At 40.9% G+C, this 18,501-nt stretch overlaps 1 protein-coding gene across 1 annotated transcript in view; it reads right to left on the bottom strand.

Annotated features, from left to right (window-relative positions):
* Positions 1 to 4,010: 4,010 nt before the first annotated feature.
* The window catches only part of LOC134528995 (uncharacterized), a 92,692-nt gene continuing 78,201 nt past the window's right edge, over positions 4,011 to 18,501 (bottom strand). The window contains exons 14-16 of the mRNA XM_063362662.1: positions 14,255 to 14,523; positions 10,140 to 10,387; positions 4,011 to 8,132 (exon numbers count right to left, since the gene is read on the bottom strand). Coding sequence (XP_063218732.1) covers positions 7,002 to 8,132; positions 10,140 to 10,387; positions 14,255 to 14,523 — 1,648 coding nt within the window. The 3' untranslated portion in view covers positions 4,011 to 7,001. The remainder of the gene's footprint in view (positions 8,133 to 10,139; positions 10,388 to 14,254; positions 14,524 to 18,501) is intronic.

Here is an 18,501-nt window from a genome sequence, read left to right as displayed (position 1 = left end):
GCTACTAAGGGCGGCTTGTTGATGAGGATTTTAAGTTGCTTTTAAGAATTTTCCAGCTTCTGACGATTTTAAGGACTAAAAGGGGAAATTTTTCCCTCAAAACGGGAATTTTCCCCTCGAAATAGGGAAATTTCTAGGAATTTCGAGTCTTTTTGGAATAATTTTGAGGAAATTTGACAACAAAAATGGCCACTGTGAAGTCACCATTCAAGATGGCGGTCGGCACCTTACGTGCCTCACCCAGAACCCAGGCGCCCGGCTATTATATATTACTACTTACACGTGCCACTTGTAAACTTTATAACAAAAAGCGGTTTTTCACCCATCAAGCAAGCTATTCAACAAGGTGCCTCCAAAATTACAAGAAACATGGTTATGAAGCTCTTTGAAGAACAAGTACGACTTTTTGACTGTCCATTATTTCTGTTTTGTCATTGTTTATTTATTTTATAGTCAGTAATTTAAGTTTCGTTAAATAAGTAATCAGTGCAACTCTTGCCTATTTTTCCTTTTACGTGACTGGCTACATTCACTTCAGGTTCTTTAAAAAAATAAGCGATTATTTATGTGTGTTTATTTGCTTATTTATATGGCGTCATTGTATGATTGTAATTTTTTAGTACACAGTTTTCCAATATCTTTGTGTAAACTCACATACACAAAAGTATAATGTATAAAATAGATTAAATAAAAAAAATCACTGAACTGCATGCTGGAGTTTTTTTGAGGCTCTAACATCAGTGCAAGAGAATCACAACTACCAAATACTGAAAACATTTAAACTTCCAGGTCACATTTAATTGCGTATTTTAAATGGGGGTGTAATTTCTGCTTAAAAAACAGCTTACATATAACAATTTTAGTTTTAAATACATTAATTCAGCTATGCTTGACCGTAAAATATTTCTATTCCTGGCGTTCTTGTATAAGGACATAAGTAGTTTTCACCATCAAATTCTTTATGGTTTTTAACTAGGGACCGGAAAAATTCGCGGGTGCAATGACCTGCAGGATGAACTCCATAGTTCTACGTACACTCGGTCAAATGTAACCCACTCATTGGCTGCTGTCTTGTGAGACGTCCCAACGTAGCAGCCTGTGATTCGATAAAGCTTTGGTGGGGCGTTTCTCATTGGCCCAGAGTCATCGAGGTGAGTTGTGAGCCAATAGCAGAGGCAGTACTGAGGTATAACTATTCGTATTTTAGCCTGTCGCGAAATGAATTCGCGAATTTTTCCGGTCCCTATTTTTAACTAATCAAAATGTTAATAAAGTACGGTCATGAAATTGTTGTTGTTTTCACTGAACATCTTCCGTAGCTGCTCAGTTCTGGTGCTGGCGCACCGACATCTTTGAGGTGACGGAACCGCCAAGTTGATATCGAACCTTGGACCACGGAGTACCAACTTGGTGGTCGTAAATGTGCGCGATGCCGCGAGACGAGGTCGAAGCCATGACCCTCGCCACTCGAGGGAGGGAGACCTAAGATGCACATCAAGTTCTGCCATTCCCGACTACACCCGAACAATTCACCTTCGGCCAACCTCGGGATTTGTTTTATTTTTGCGCAGGATAAATGAATTCAAATATTAAAAGTGGTCGGTTAGGTTAGCTACATTAAAACACTTTAAAAACACTACGGACGGTTAGTTAGGTTAGTATAGCTACATTAAAATAAACAGAGAAATATAAATATATAGAATAAACCCGAGGTTGGCCGAAGGTGAATTGTTCGGGTGTAATCGGGAATGGCAGAACTCTATGTGCATCTTAGGCTTGCGTTAGCGATCTAGGCCACCAAGTACCCCAGCAGCCGATGTTAAAGTAATTTTACACCTACATCTGTTGGTGTATTTTTACTCTTGTGCTCAAGTAAAAATACTATCAATGGTGTATAAGTAGATCTGCCATTTTTATTGTAAATATATCATAGCCGTTGGTTCATTTTTTTTTTACTCTGTGATACATAAATTTACAAATGCATACATGTGTGTATTTACCACAATTGTCAGTCAATTTTACTGACGTTTCGAGTAAATTTACATTAATATTGAACATGTTAGTTTGTATTACTTAAAAAAAAATTGTATCAAATAAATGAACATTGTGTATTTAGAGTAATGTTTTTTATCAACCACAATTTTCCAAGTAATAACGTCCAAAAATCTGAGTGCATTAGCGGGGTATCGAACACACGGCATTTCGGTCGGTAGGCCAGCATCTGAACTAGTTGACGTAAAGTGGTCCTGGAACGCAGTTTCGCAGCTCAATGCGCGCCACGCGTGGAACTGTTGCACTGTTGTTCGTTCGTGCGCGGTCGCTGTTGGGTCCGGCTCTGCTCTGCTGTGGGAACCGGGTCTTGCATGGAGCCGCACCTTGCCACACTTGGTTTCCCCTCCCGCTGGTTCGCTTATGTACACTTGTATGGAGTGTTGTGTTGCGTTGGGCTTGTTTCAGTGAATATAGATCGTATCATGATTATTTTTCTGTTGCTTTTCGATTAAATTGCTGTCTGTTTTATCCGGGTGTGTTATCCGTAGGTGTTTGCAATAAAAATATAGACGATAGTAAATTACAAAAAGGCTTAGCAAGCTTTAGGAGATAATCGTGAAGCAGAAACTCATAAAACGGTTGTAACTATGCTCAATACAAATCTAATTTGTACATCCTTTTTCCAAAGGTTTTTGTGTTATGCTGATTGATACTAACCTTGCAATGCTTACCTCGTCGCTCAACAACTGCTTCAATAGTTGAATCTCACGTCAAATTTGCCATTTCTGTATGATATTGGTCACAATTTGCCATATTCACAGCCACATATGATGTGTATCGATGAGCTGAAAACTTCACTCCTGGCGTTGAGTGCGTGTGAATTCTTCTACTTAGAGGTTCAAAATTAGTGGTAGCAACTATAAGGGGCGCCAGAACACAACTGTAAGAGCACAAACCATATATGCTCGGGGCTTAACCGTTGAAGCACTAGAGGGTGGTACGTGTTTTTTGTCGTGATAACGTCTTATAAATCGATGAACGCCAGCTGCACGCACGAAAAATTGTCACGTCCCGCCTGAGCCGAGCGTGCAAGAACCGGCCAACCACCGTGCGAGAAAATCTTCTATAATATCAAACAGGTTAAGGCGGGCTTTTTAACTAATTGTTCGTGATTATATTCAAACAAATTATTTAAATTAAATTTACAAAAACTGTAAATAATATTTGAAAATTAAAAAGTATACAATTTTTCATCAATGTTTTCTTATGGCGTTATCACGTAAAATTATCGTCCGTAAACCGACTTTACAGACAACACCCCCTTTTTTTTGCTATGAAATGATGAGAGACAAGACAGGAGGAGACGGAATGACAGAACACACTCCTTGCATGCCCAGCGCACCTTCTGAAATGATCAAATGAGCCCCTTTCACAAATATGTTGGTATTGTCGTATCCGGCGCGCGTCTTGCTGGAAAACGTTCTCGGTACAGACCTGCATTGCAATGCAAATCTCTGCCTTCTCTTGATTCGGGTGTGCATCCATCTTGTTTGAGGTCCACAGCATGCAGTGGACTGCGCGGTTATTTTACAGTTGGCTCGAAAGCGCCATCCAGAGCTGAACCGGTTGAGTTCGAACATGCATTGCATTGTAACTTGTGCTTGTCTAGTTGCGTTCTATCATCCCCTAACGTATAAATCACGAATTTCAAAACAATATGTAAATTCAATTTGGTCTTCAATTTGAAAGTGAATTCGTTGCCATTAACGTGCTCATGTACTTGACGTTGAATTTTTCCACGTATTTTGAAGTACATGGCATTGCTTTGGAAGAGTGCCCCCGTAATTAAAACCAGACCTACTGAAATTGTGACAATGCCGATTTCCTCACTGATATAAATATAAATCCTGTGTTAAAATGCGACATGTCCAGATTTAAACATACATGAAGGTTGAGAAGATACAAACACATCAATCATCGTAAAATAATTTAGTTTTGATAATATATCTCTGAAAATATTTGGACTTGCTTATGTACACAATTTATTCAGTCTTGGCTAATGATAAATACAGTCAATCACTTTGTACAAAAAATTACAGGTAACAAAATAAATGAAAATTTGACTATTATCAATGAAAATTCTTAAATCAGCACAACAATAGTTTTAATACATTAATGTAAATAACTAATGAAAAAGTAAAGATTTTGCATACGCGGCGTTACACAAAAAGGACTTCATGGGTAGTACACACTTATCTGTTCAGTTGGAAGAATGTAAACACAAGCGAATCAAAGCACAACCATGATGTTCATATTTTGGTAGTTAAATAAACAAACTTATTCATTACATATTTTTTCTGCGTGAAACTGAAGCATACAAAAAAATACAAAAGATTCCAAACTTATTGTTTGCTTAGTTTGGCGTTACATTTGGCAGTGTTAAAGACAGTTACTGCGTACACAAAATCTTTACAAACACCACATTTGATAGGGGTTTGAATATTACATTGATGTCATAAGGTCATCTTAATAACCATACATACTACACAGACTAATTGTTTCTTGTTCCTTCAACATTTTTCTCATATAATTACGTCAAGATCAGTCATTTTAAACTTGAAAACACAACAAGAATTTGTCATGGTTGTGAACTACCATACTTAAAATTACTGTACCATTGAGTAGCAAACTTTGATATGACAAATTACACATTAACACAAATAACAGCATTAGAACAGATACAGCGGCGATCAATTACGTATTTACTGTTACTCCAGAGCCGTTTACTCCAGAGCCGTTACACAAAAGTACTAGCGAGACATATTTTGTTGCAAAAAAAAAAAAAAGCTCTACGGTGTAACTGTACATAGAAAGAACGTGTGTTTTTTTTCCCCTTGGTAGTGACTTATTTTTGATTACAGTTAATTTTTTTCTGTTAGTAAAAATGCCATCAATTAAAACTTTTTTTTGAAATAAAGGTTAACTTTGTTGCTGCACTTGAAATCAAATTGACAATGAGTTCAAAGTGACATAAATGTTACGTTGCTATGAATTTCCGAATATAATTTCTGAGGAGGTGAGTCCTGCCACAGGTAATGAGAGACAACTGAAAAGCCATACAAGCCAGCGACTTGGAATGCTATCACTGGCGTTTGGGATTTCAGAAACAGACGCCTCGAGTGGTCGGGAACAAAGCGCGCTGCTTAAAGCACAGCCAAGTTATGAAGCAGTTTAGGATTGGGTGAGTGAAGGCCGACGGATTCAGGTAGCACTGTGGGGAAAACCTGGACTCGCATTCGGGACTCACCTGTTTAATGAGGGTTCAGAAACTAAAATCAATTTCAGGGAATAGTGTTTAACTATATTGAGTTTTTCACTCCATTAAGAAACCCTCTCGTTTATCACAATACATATATCTACTTCATAGTGACGAGATTTTTGTCTTCCGATGACAGGGTTTTCCCTGTGTCTATGCAGGTTTTACCTGGGCCCAGCTTATCTAGTAGTTTAGCCTAGAGTTAAGAGTGAGGGGAGTTAGTCATGGCTGGCCAATCCCCTCCTAGCACATGATGCATGCGACCCTCTCCCTGCATGGCTTATCCCAGCATGACCAGGCGTATAGGCTTCGGCCTGAGACGCACCTAGGTCCCTCCCCTAACCCGGGACCCTCCCAAATACACTTAGATTCAGTTAGATAAGGGGGAAAAAATTGCAATTACTTCGTCAGGCAGAAAGTAGTAAGCCACGAGCTGATCTCGAAACTGTCTTCGCGAAGATCGTCTTAATAACTGGCTGTGAAACAGGGAGTTTAAAGGAGATGTATTGAGAAATAAGACGGCCTTGGTCTCGAGACACGAATATGAAATTAACACTTAAACATAAATTACTTATAAAGGCGTGAAGTGTTTGAACAAGAAAGTTTTTACTGAAATTTTCCTCAGTGAGAATAAAGGACATAGAAATGCGGCATAGAATTTCTTTGCACATGACAAAAAGTTATACGTGGCTCCATATGTGGAGGAAAAATATATTTTTACTGCTTAGGTGGCGATATTCTGTCTGTATTGTCCTTGGTTGGCATGAGTAAATCAAGAATGTTTTCCCCAAGTGATCATACTAAAATGCATGCCCTTAAGCGGGAATTTCGAAAGCAAAACGTTTGCCGTGGTTTAACTGTACCACATTCTAGGTAGACTTGAAATATTTACAAAACTCATCTTACTTAGTAAATTAGCATTGGCTCTACTTACAACTTTGTTTCATAAAACGACTTAAATTGGTATCGGAAAAATTTATCAGAAAATTTTGTGCTTAGTCCACCCACTTGGTTTAGTGGCTAGCATGTTTGGCTGGTAAGCCAAGGGGCCCGGGTTCGATTCCCGGAAAGGGAGGTTTTTCATTACCTTCTCCCTGCGTTCAGGACTGGGTGTTTGTGACGTCCCTTTCACCTTCATACCGCGCAAGACAATGGTAAACAACCGCCCAATCATCCTGTCTTCGGAAGCATGGGTGTGTCACGACTGTCACCACTGTGTGCTCACGGCACTCAGTAATATGTAAAAACAACTCATTGCCATCCTGTTGACTACAATTCGCAATTAATGAATGGAAACAAACGCAATATTAAAATATTTGGCTTATCAAGCACCATAGTTGCTTTAGATATCGGCAAAAAAATCTCTTTGTAATTAAAATTTTGGGAAGTCAATTGAAACCATTAATTTACTACGTACATAGCTTACAAATTTTTTTAACAAACCAGTGCTGTGGTGGATGGAAAATTACAATTTTTTTACAAATATTTTATGAGTTCAGTAGTAATCTTAAAGGATACGAAATCGAAGTTTGTAATGTAAGCTCATCTATAGTTGTTCTTATTACCAAAGGCCAAGCAACGATCTAGAAACTAACTTTTAAGATTGAAAATTAATTCAGTTTGTGGTCCCGCTAGCAAAAACCCATGACCCTCATAAGAGAACACAACTATAGAGTTAAGATAAATAAGATCTCTAATATTTTAAAAATTTCTTCAATTCATTGTTCCTTAGAGACTCCCGAACATTAGTGTCACAAGTGCTGTCACAACTGTCACTAGTGCAAGAATCTTTGTCAGATCCTAAATTAAAGTTGTCCGACAAATTATGAAGAAATGCTTTGTAGCGACTATTCTTCCTGGTATCTTTTTTCTCATCCAAACGTATAATTGAGATGCGAGAGTTGGACTTGCAAGTCGACTTGTGGATGCTGGTATCCCCGTACGGCAGGAACATGCTCTTTTCTCCTAGATTCAGCCTGACTGAAGGGTTGTTCGTGTAAACTGTCTGTCCGTTAATCACCACAAAAGTGTCGGACGGTGGCTCAGTTGCTTGCGGCAGCAAGCAGTATATGTGAGACAGCTGGCTGAGTTCTTTGTCGTTCTCCGTTATCCCGTAGCTCTCGTTGTTGAAGTCCCTGAAAGACAGGTTCTTGTCTATCTTCTTCTTGAGCTCGTAGATGTTGCTGGTGGTGGGGTTGGCGAGGCTGGAGAAGGAGCTGAAGCTGTTCTCCAACTGCGAGTCGCCCAGGGACTGCTCGGTGGTGGAGGCGCCCGCGATGAAGCTCTGGTCCGAGATGATCACGGTCTTGGTGTTGATGAACGTGAACTCCTTGCTGTGGTCCTTGCCGCCGAAGGCGTGGTTCTCGCGGCGCGGGGCGGCGGCCTCCTTGTGCTTCATGATGCCCTTGAGGGGCATCTGCAGGTACTGCCAGGAGGAGTAGATGCCCTCCTTGCGGGAGAAGAACTGGTCGGCGGCGCGCGGCCGGAGGGAAGTGGCCACGTCGTCGGATGGACCGCGGCGGCCCAGGTCGAAGGAGTAGTCCTCCAGCACCTCCTGGCACGAGATGAGGAGCTGGTCCCCGGAGGGGAGACCCGGGGACTGGGACTGGGACAAGGAGCAGACGGCGGAGGAGGAAGGCGGTCGTCTAGCCGCCAGCAGGCGCGACCAGGGCTGCTCGCAGCACAGACACAGCGTGCTCAGGCTCAGCAGTAGGTTCGCGGCGCTGAACACGTACTGGAAGGCGTGCCTCAGCTCGGAGAGAGCCAGCGTGCCGAACACCCAGGCGCCGCCGAACAGCGCGGCCGAAGCCACGGCGCACAGAACCTGCGCAGCGGGGCCTCGTCTGACACGCGACCACGTGCAGGTTTACCGGGGGAGCTGAATTGTTGCCCCTTGGAAGGGCAGCCCATCAGGGTATCTTTAACAGTGGTGTTTTTGAAAGGTTGTCTGAATTGTTGCCCCTTGGATGGGCAGCCCTTCAGGATTTTTCTGACAGTGGTTAGTTTAGGTCAGGTTAGGTTAGGTTAGGTTAGGTTAGGTTATGTTAGGTCAGGTCACTTTACAAACTAACCACAATCAGAAAAATCCTGAAGGGCTGCCCATCCAAGGGGCAACAATTCAGACAACCTTTCAAAAACACTACTGTCAGAAAAGTCCTGATGGGCTGTCCTTCCAAGGGGCAAGTTTTCAGGATTATTTAAACACCTAATGAAACATGTTTTCAGAAATTGGATGGGCTGCCTTCCAGTCGCTGTACAAACAAACCATTGCCAGAAAAATCCTGAAGGGCTGCCCTTCCAAGGGGCAGCATTTCAGTCGCCCCGGTTTACCAAGATGAATATTGTATCCTAGACATGCCGAACAATTGTCACACATACATTTAAATACAAAAAAAAATGGGGTTGTCTGTAAAGTCGGTTTACGGACGATAATTTTACGTGATAACGTCATAAGAAAACTTTGATGAAAAATTTCATACTTTTTAATTTTCAAATTTTTATTTACAGTTTTTGCAAAATTAATTAAAATAATTTGTTTAAATATAATCACGAACAATTAGTTAAAAAAGCCCGCCTTAACCTGTTTGATATTATGGAAGATTTTCTCGCACTGTGGTTGGCCGGTTCTTGCACGCTCGGCTCAGGCGGAACGTGACAATTTTTCGTGCGTGCAGCCGGCGTTCATCGATTTATAAGACGTTATCACGTCGAAAACTGAATTAACTTCAGTACAAATATGAAAATAACAACAAAAAATAATAATTTCGTTCACCAAGGACGCTCGGGCGAGGTAGCGAACGAGCGATGCCTTGTTGGGACACAACCGTAACCTAATTCGAGGAACGTGTCCAACATTGAATCCCAGCAACGGAACAAATCGGCAACCGTTTTGATAAACGGTGCGCCCTTGCGCGAGGCTAGAAACTGAGTTCGACGCTTCGATAAACAAGCGAATGTCGGCATCGGGGTCCATGCGAGACGTCGAGGGTAAATGAGATAAGACGGTATCATGAGGGAACCCGCACACACGCAATTGCCCACGGGAGCGTCCAATACATTTCACGCTTTTGAAACATCCGGGTTTGCACCGCCGAGAAATGAACCGGCTAGGTTCGGTGGGAGGCGATTTATTTGACCAATCAACCTTCGTTTTATAGTAAACTAGCGGCCCGTCCCGGCTTCGCACGGGTGGACATGATTTTTTAAAAATATTTTTACCTTTATTTTTATATTTTTTGTTGTTTCATTTCTATATTTTTTTAAACACAGTATCACATTATCTATGTATACTTACAATCCGAATTTGTCCATCGCTTTTTATTAAAGTAACTTATTTAATCTTAAGGGAGACATATTACTTAGTATTTTTTTATTTACATTTTTACAACATTTTACATTTTTATCTGATCCTACCTAATTAAATTTACTAAGTTTTTTTATATATTTACATTTACGATTTGTATTTGAAATCGGAACAGTAGTTTTTGAGTTTATTCATTACAAACATACACACACACAAAAATACAATTTTTTCCTCTTTATAATATTAGTGTAGATGTAAGAAGTAAACAAAAGCATTTTTCAACTTTTATTACAACCTTATTAATAATATCTTTGCAATCTGTCAGGAGAGTCACATGTTAAATGTCGCTGATTAAAAACTTTTAATAAATAAATAATAAATAAATTTTTAATAAAATAACCTGATTATTCTTGTCATCAATTATAAATACTTGGTGAGACATTTTCTCCATGTTGTATGCATTTAACATACTAACAAGTTATTTTCCCTTCAATATTGCTTAGTTGGAATTTATTCGTATTTTCTTACCTGTTTGTTTGTTACAATGACTTCTCCACTCGATCTTATTTTCCTCAAATCTTTCTTCTGAAATACATTTTTGCAGACAATGCTCAAAATAAAAAAATTGACAGTCATTATTGCGCAACATGGCGCAAGATAGGATGTGCAGTAGATGTAAATGTTTTGTGGCATGAAGAAGCAATATTTAGTCTCATCAGATTTGTAGAATCCCAAGTCGTACGCAGCACAAACGGCCACGGCAAAAAAGGGTAAAACTGGAAAAGAAGGAATGATCAGTTTTCTTTAAATTAAACTGCAATCATGAAATACCAGGATTGCCTTAAATAGTCAAAAAATATTGTAATTAAAACTGCCATTAAATTAAACATAATATGTAGAATATTCCATAACTCTACATAAACACATCATTTAATTATTTCTTTTTGGGTGATAGTCCCTGTCCAACAACACTCATTTTGATTTACCACGTTTTCTGAACATCACACCAGATAAATGCCGGTATGATATTTAACATATGCCATGGCCAACTCCTTCTCCGATTTCTCTTGATGAGGCGTAAATAAAGAGATTGCGATAAAACGCATTGACATGTGCAATGTTTGATACGATAACATATCGGGTGTTCTCAGACAGCGTGGTGCCTGAAAACTAATTCCTTGAACATCATCTTCGGAATCGTATAAACTCAAACATTATATACTAACATTTGTTTAAAATAAAAAAAAATAAAAATTAATTTACTATTCACACTTTTGAACTTTTATGAATTCTAATAATAAATAAACTTTATTGGATAGTTTAAGTGTTTACTAAAATATAACTAAATAAGTCAACGCTTATAATTTCATAGGGTTCCCAAACTCCTTGAGTAAAAGCGATGCCTAGATAGTGCTTAGTCTATCACATGCTTGCTAAGATCTGCTAGAAGTTCATGCGTTCCTGACGCGACCGACATTTTCTTTCCACCACAACACTACCATTCAGGCCCCACCCACTCCACTCTACACTGAGAGTAGCTACCGCCCTGTTCTCTTTACCGAGCTCACGCTTGATTGACGATAGTACGACGAGTAATTGACATCGTGTTGGGATGGCAAGCAAAAAAAGGGGTTGTCTGTAAAGTCGGTTTACGGACGATAATTTTACGTGATAACGTCATAAGAAAACATTGATGAAAAATTGCATACTTTTTAATTTTCAAATATTATTTACAGTTTTTGCAAATTTAATTTAAATAATTTGTTTAAATATAATCACGAACAATTGGTTAAAAAGCCCGCCTTAACCTGTTTGATATTATAGAAGCTTTTCTCGCACGGTGGTTGGCCGATTCTTGCACGCTCGGCTCAGGCGGAACGTGACAATTTTTCGTGCGTGCAGCCGGCGTTCATCGATTTATAAGACGTTATCACGTCAAAAATCTTATAAACTAGGGCACAAAGATGTTAATACACCTTTGCATTTCGAAATTTTTTATACCAATAGACTAATGATAACCACAAAATTACTATTGTGTGGTCTGAACACAAATCCTTCTGTATTCGAGTTCAATGGTCACTTCCGTGACACCTCACTCAATCTTATTTTATTGTGTTTTGAAACATGTTAATTATAGTCTCATAAACAACATTAATTACTTTTGAGTCAATTTGGGCAGTTGTATTTCTCGACTTCGACATGCTTCCATCCGAGGAGGTTAAATCATTATTATTTAAAGAAAATTTAAGTCATCAAAATAATTTAATTCTTAAAAAATTAACAATACTTATGAAATGATAAAACGCATAAAATGCAGCAATTTATTTTCTATCCGTTTTACAATTTGATGGTTTAAGAGTAATGCACTTAAAAGAGAATGTATTAATTAAAGGAAGCAGATGTATTTTATTATTTATTTATTTAAATCAAAGAATACAGTACAATAATTAACGGTTTATGTAAACAATTTTAAATTTTAGTTACGTTTTAGTTACAACGTGATCACATAACTTATAAGCAAAAGTAAATATATGTTTATGTTGTTGAATTTTATGCGAACATATTTTCAACTGGCCGTCGTTTTCAAAGAAACACGCTCTTTACGTTTATACAAGAGGGGAGGAAGCTAGGGCTCTGGTCTCCAAGGATGACCTACTTTTGAGCTCAAAGGACTTCTGTGTTCTCGACGCATTTCAAGCGAGTGTGGCTCCACATGTTTACTGCTATCAGATCTCCGGCGTGTATATTTATTTTCTCTCTGACCTTTCTTGGAAGTCTCGCCAAGAAAGGGGAACAATTCTGGTCTCGCGTCAGCAGAAGCAAGCGTTCCGGACAGACGTCGTGTTTTGATATTTCAAAAACTGACGGAAACACTTGATTGCTAAAAATATAATTGACAATAATCGATGTTAGGGATTCTCATTAAATGTAACAGATTTTTTGATAAATGTCATTTACCATGTCCATGACTGGCCCAACTATACATAATATTTACATACAGTTCTTTTTTTTCTGAATCCAAACGAGACATTGCGTGATATTAAATAAATAGCTCTAACTAATCATCATGGACACCGATGAATCATGACTTTTTTTTCTGTCCAGGGAGGAATTATTCAGAGAGGTATGATTATTTTTAACCCCATCCAAGTATGGATCGTGGTAGCATAAATAGTCGGTTCGAGCCCTGGGTTCTGGGTGTACTGTCTGTGTTGGAAACCACCATATCGGATTTGTGCAGAAAAGACAGCAATATTTTGTGATCTTGATCACGGAGGTCGCCTTAGATAACGTTATAATCGCTAGCTTTACATAATTTGACATTACATTCAAATAAAAAAAAAAATTGGTTGTCTATAAAGTCGGTTTACGGACGATAGTTTAATGTGACGTCATAACAAAACATTGATGAAATGATTGCATACTTTTATGAATAAAATTGAATCATTTTTATTGAATTATCACTATTTTGTATGGATACAAAGAAGGAGTGAAATGAAATCTACAATTTCATTGATAAATTTACTTTTATTTGCACTCATTAATTCAAATACCTATATTTATTACTTTAACGAAGATATTATTCTAACTATAACTTTTATACATGTTTGCTATTTAACTTCTTCCAATATGTGTTATTCTGTTAAGGATAGGACGATGAGTAGGAAACTAATGGGAGTGTTTCAAGTATAATGTGCCTCGAAAAAGTCAAATCTATGGTTGTTCCAATCGAGTGGAAGAGAGATAGATGCGGCGCAAGCGCACAATGAGCGTAACGGGACACAGCGTAACGGGACAGTGCGCGTAACGGGACACTTTTTCGTGCGTGCAGCCGGCGTTCATCGATTTATTAGACGTTGTCACGTCAAAAATAAATTAAAAAAGCCTGTACGTGTCTACTTGCACAATGGACGTTGGAGTTCTTGGTTCAAACACGAGGAGGGCCTTTAAAGGAAAATTACATACTTCATCCATGGTGTCCACAAGCAGACTGACTCTTACCACTTTTACCAAGTCAATTCATTGGCATAAAGGGAGCATTTGAGAGATAACTTTGTGTGTTCCCAGAAAATGTTATCCCATACCTAGATAAAATCAAAATAAAGACACCGTGTATAACAACCTAAACTTAAAAAAAAAAAAAAAATATTGCAAGGATAACAGAATGTTTTATAACAGTTTTTAAAAATGGAAAATATGACATCCTGCGAAGATTTTTGAAAATATAACTGACAATAATAATAACTTAATATTGAAACACTTATAATAAAACAATTATTTACATATACTTTACACTTTGAATATTATCATTACTAGAGACCCGGAAATTTCGCGGATTCTTCTGGCCTCAGGATAGAATTCAAAGTTATAGGTGTGCTCGACCCATTTTTACTTTCCCATTTGTTGATTTCTTAGCGAGAACATTTTTATACTTGTTATTAGGCACTACCTGATTCGCTTACTTCTCTCCTAGCTGGGCATGATTGGCTCGCGGTCGTAGAGGGGCGTGTCCAAACAACTGCGTGCCAATCATGAACACAGTGCGGGAGTGTGAAGGTTTGCATTCTAGCTTGCGACTAAATGAATCCGCGAAATTTTCGGGGACTGTAATCATTACTTATTTCACAGATGTTTGTACTTACTCCATGCAAAGAATATCTTCTTAAGCATGAAACTTTGTCCGTGTATTTCAGTGGCGTTGGTTGTGGCACAATACATGTCGAACGCAACGAACACCATCCATATGAGGCAGACGGGGACCAAATAGTGGTTCAGCAAGGCTGCGCCAGTGCAGAAATCAACCAGAGTCACGTAGTCTTTGAAAGCCAACGTCAAGAACGACAGGTTGGTCAAGATGAGAGACACGCATAGGTTCACAAATATTCTTCCTGTGTGTGTAACATTCAAGTTCCTGTGAAAAATAAATAAAAATATCTTATTTAACACCTTTGTAATATAAGTTATTTCAAGCTCATATTTAAAATTCAGTTATGAATGTAAAATGATTGTTTTTTTTTATTGTAAACTCATATTTAATTATTTTGTTATGGCTTGGTAAAGATAACTTAGTTCAATGTACACGAATCATTGTACAAAAAATATTAAACTTGTGGTTAATTAACACATAAAGACTATCATTGTTTCAAAGTTTACCTGCATGGCTCTAGAGAACTGAAAGTTAATTTTTTTTTTCAAATTGTCAAGTTTGTTAAAATAAGGGTTTAAAAAATTTAAAAAGAAGAACTCAAGTATTTTTTAAATTTGTTCTGACATATTTATTTGGAGTTTATTACATTTAATTACTTTTATAATCTGTAATGTCTACAAAAATAATGTGGCGACAAACAATTACTATTTTATCTTTTATAAGAGTAACTTAAACATTTATCTGACATTGAAATAGTGACAGACAAGTTAATGATTTAAACAATAGGTTCTTAAATATATCCATAGTTGAGAAATTACACGTCACACTGAAAATCTGTATTTTTTTCTGTTTTACACGTCTAAGCACGGAATAAAGAATTTTTTTGAATCTGCATCGTCGATGCAAAAAGCGAGATCATTTTATTTTCATACGTAATATTCTAATTCAAAACTAATTAGCCTACTTTACACAAAACCACTTAAAAAAATTTAAGTATTATTATTTTCTTATTCAAGAAATGATGCATTTTTAACTCAGTAAAAGTGATTTTAAAATATAAACATACTGATTTATTGCTATGCACGGTTAAAATTACAACATTTGTTTACATGAAAGTTTTTGGTGTTTTGTTTTCGTTATGTTTTGCTCTGGTGATATTTATGATAAAGTTATTTATGTCTTCGTTATTATGCTAGTAGAAGTGCCATCAATAAAAGTTTGTCGTTTTCATTAAAAAATGTGGAAAGTGAATAGATATTTAATATACAGTAATATAATGTACAGTAGAAATACTTATATATATATATATATATATATATATATATATATATATATATATATGCGTGTGTTGGTGTGTATGTGTGAGCGTGTTGAGAACAAAAATTATAGTTCAATACCTTGATAAATTGGTAATACTGAAATACACAGAATTTCAATAGAAAACAACAGAAAGCGTCCAAAACCCGCAATGGATACAACAGAAAATTTCTCTTGGATTCTGTTTATATATCTGTTGTAATTTTGGTAGGGTTTTTCAGTGAATTTTAAGTCCAACATCGCATACGTCAAATACCGTGTCATTACTGTGTAACTCCGTTCTTCATAAACCACGCACTTCTACATTCCAGCACTTATTTTCAGACATGTGTGTGAATTTATCAAAACCTTTTACTTCACAGTTTCCCCCAACTAATTCCCAGAAAATCACATTTTTCAAGAGTAAGTTCTTGAAATAAATCAATTTGGTGCTCAAAAAGTAAAAGGTAGGAATTGGGTTTTTCGTTTGTTTTTCCCCAAGTTGATAGCAAATTTTCCATCAACAATCTTGACGAAGTTGGTTAGGTAAGTTAAAAATGTGAAAACAGTGTGAATAAATTGTTGAAAAAAAATCTTTCTTAGACGTTGTAATTTAAATTCAAACTATTTCCGATTTTTTTTACACAAAAACCATTCATAACATGGGTTTTTAAGGGTGATGAATATCACTTTTAGCATTTTAAGGTCGTATGAAGGTGACTTGTTTAAACTATTTCTAAATATCCACTCGGAACAACCTCCAGAAATAATTTAGGCGCGTTTACTAACAAACTACCTGTACAATACCTGTAAAATCTTGTATACTACATGTTCAGGGTAGAAAATAACACATTACACACATTACCCACGAGACCAGTGTATTGGATGACATGCATGGCCCCCACATTCAATTGCGGGCCCTGGACCCAGGATCGGAGACGCCACCCCTCCCCAACCCAGGATCGGAGACGCCGCCCCACCCCATCCCAGGATCGGAGACGCCGCCCCTCCCCATCCCAGGATCGGAGACGCCACCCCTCCCCAACCCAGGATCAGAGACGCCACCCCTCCCCATCCCAGGATCGGAGACGCCGCCCCTCCCCATCCCAGGATCGGAGACGCCACCCCTCCCCAACCCAGGATCGGAGACGCCACCCCTCCCCAACCCAGGATTGTAGACGCCACCCCTCCCCATCCCAGGATCGGAGACGCCATCCCTCCCCAACCCAGGATCGAAGACGCCACCCCTCACCATCCCAGGATCGGAGACGCCACCCCTCCCCATCCCAGGATCGGAAACGCCACCCCTCCCCAACCCAGGATCGGAGACGCCACCCCTCCCCATCCCAGGATCGGAGACGCCACCCCTCCCCAACCCAGGATCGGAGACGCCACCGCTCCCCATCCCAGGATCGGAGACGCCACCCCTCCTTATCCCAGGATCGGAGACGCCACCCCTCCCCATCCTAGGATCGGAGACGCCACCGCTCCCCATCCCAGGATCGGAGACGCCACCCTTCCCCATCCCAGGATCGGAGACGCCACCCCTCCCCATCCCAGGATCGGAGACGCCACCTTTCCCCATCCCAGGATCGGAGACGCCACCCCTCCCCATCCCAGGATCGGAGACGCCACCCCTCCCCATCCCAGGATCGGAGACGCCACCTTTCCCCATCCCATAATCGGAGACGCCACCCCTCCCCATCCCAGGATCGGAGACGTCACCTTTCCCCATCCCAGGATCGGAGACGCCACCCCTCCCCATCCCAGGATCGGAGACGCCACCCCTCCCCATCCCAGGATCGGAGACGCCGCCCTTCCCCAACCCAGGATCGGAGACGCCACCCCTCCCCATCCCAGGATCGGAGACGCCGCCCCTCCCCATCCCAGGATCGGAGACGCCACCCCTCCCCATCCCAGGATCGGAGACGCCACCCCTCCCCATCCCAGGATCGGAGACGCCACCTTTCCCCATCCCAGGATCGGAGACGCCACCCCTCCCCATCCCAGGATCGGAGACGCCACCCCTCCCCAACCCAGGATCGGAGACGCCGCCCCTCCCCATCCCAGGATCGGAGACGCCACCCCTCCCCAACCCAGGATCGGAGACGCCACCCCTCCCCATCCCAGGATCGGAGACGCCACCTTTCCCCATCCCAGGATCGGAGACGCCACCCCTCCCCATTCCAGGATCGGAGACGCCACCCCTCCCCAACCCAGGATCGGAGACGCCACCCCTCCCCAACCCAGGATCGGAGACGCCGCCCCTCCCCATCCCAGGATCGGAGACGCCACCCCTCCCCATCCCAGGATCGGAGACGCCACCCCTCCCCATCCCAGGATCGGAGACGCCACCCCTCCCCAACCCAGGATCGGAGACGCCACCCCTCCCCATCCCAGGATCGGAGACGCCACCTTTCCCCATCCCAGGATCGGAGACGCCACCCCTCCCCATCCCAGGATCGGAGACGCCACCCCTCTCCAACCCAGGATCGGAGACGCCGCCCCTCCCCATCCCAGGATCGGAGACGCCACCCCTCCCCAACCCAGGATCGGAGACGCCACCCCTCCCCAACCCATGATCTTAGACGCCACCCCTCCCCAACCCAGGATCGGAGACGCCACCCCTCCCCATCCCAGGATCTTAGACGCCACCCCTCCCCATCCCAGGATCGGAGACGCCACCCCTCCCCAACCCAGGATCGGAGACGCCACCCCTCCCCATCCCAGGATCGGAGACGCCACCTTTCCCCATACCAGGATCGGAGACGCCACCCCTCCCCATCCCAGGATCGGAGACGCCACCCCTCCCCATCCCAGGATCGGAGACGCCACCTTTCCCCATCCCAGGATCGGAGACGCCACCCCTCCCCATCCCAGGATCGGAGACGCCACCCCTCCCCATTCCAGGATCGGAGACGCCACCCCTCCCCATCCCAGGATCGG

This window comes from Bacillus rossius, chromosome 2 (assembly GCF_032445375.1).
Source record: "Bacillus rossius redtenbacheri isolate Brsri chromosome 2, Brsri_v3, whole genome shotgun sequence".
NCBI lineage: Eukaryota > Metazoa > Arthropoda > Insecta > Phasmatodea > Bacillidae > Bacillus > Bacillus rossius.
The sequence above is the reverse complement of the archived record's forward strand: the minus strand, read 5'-3'. Positions and strand labels throughout refer to the sequence as shown.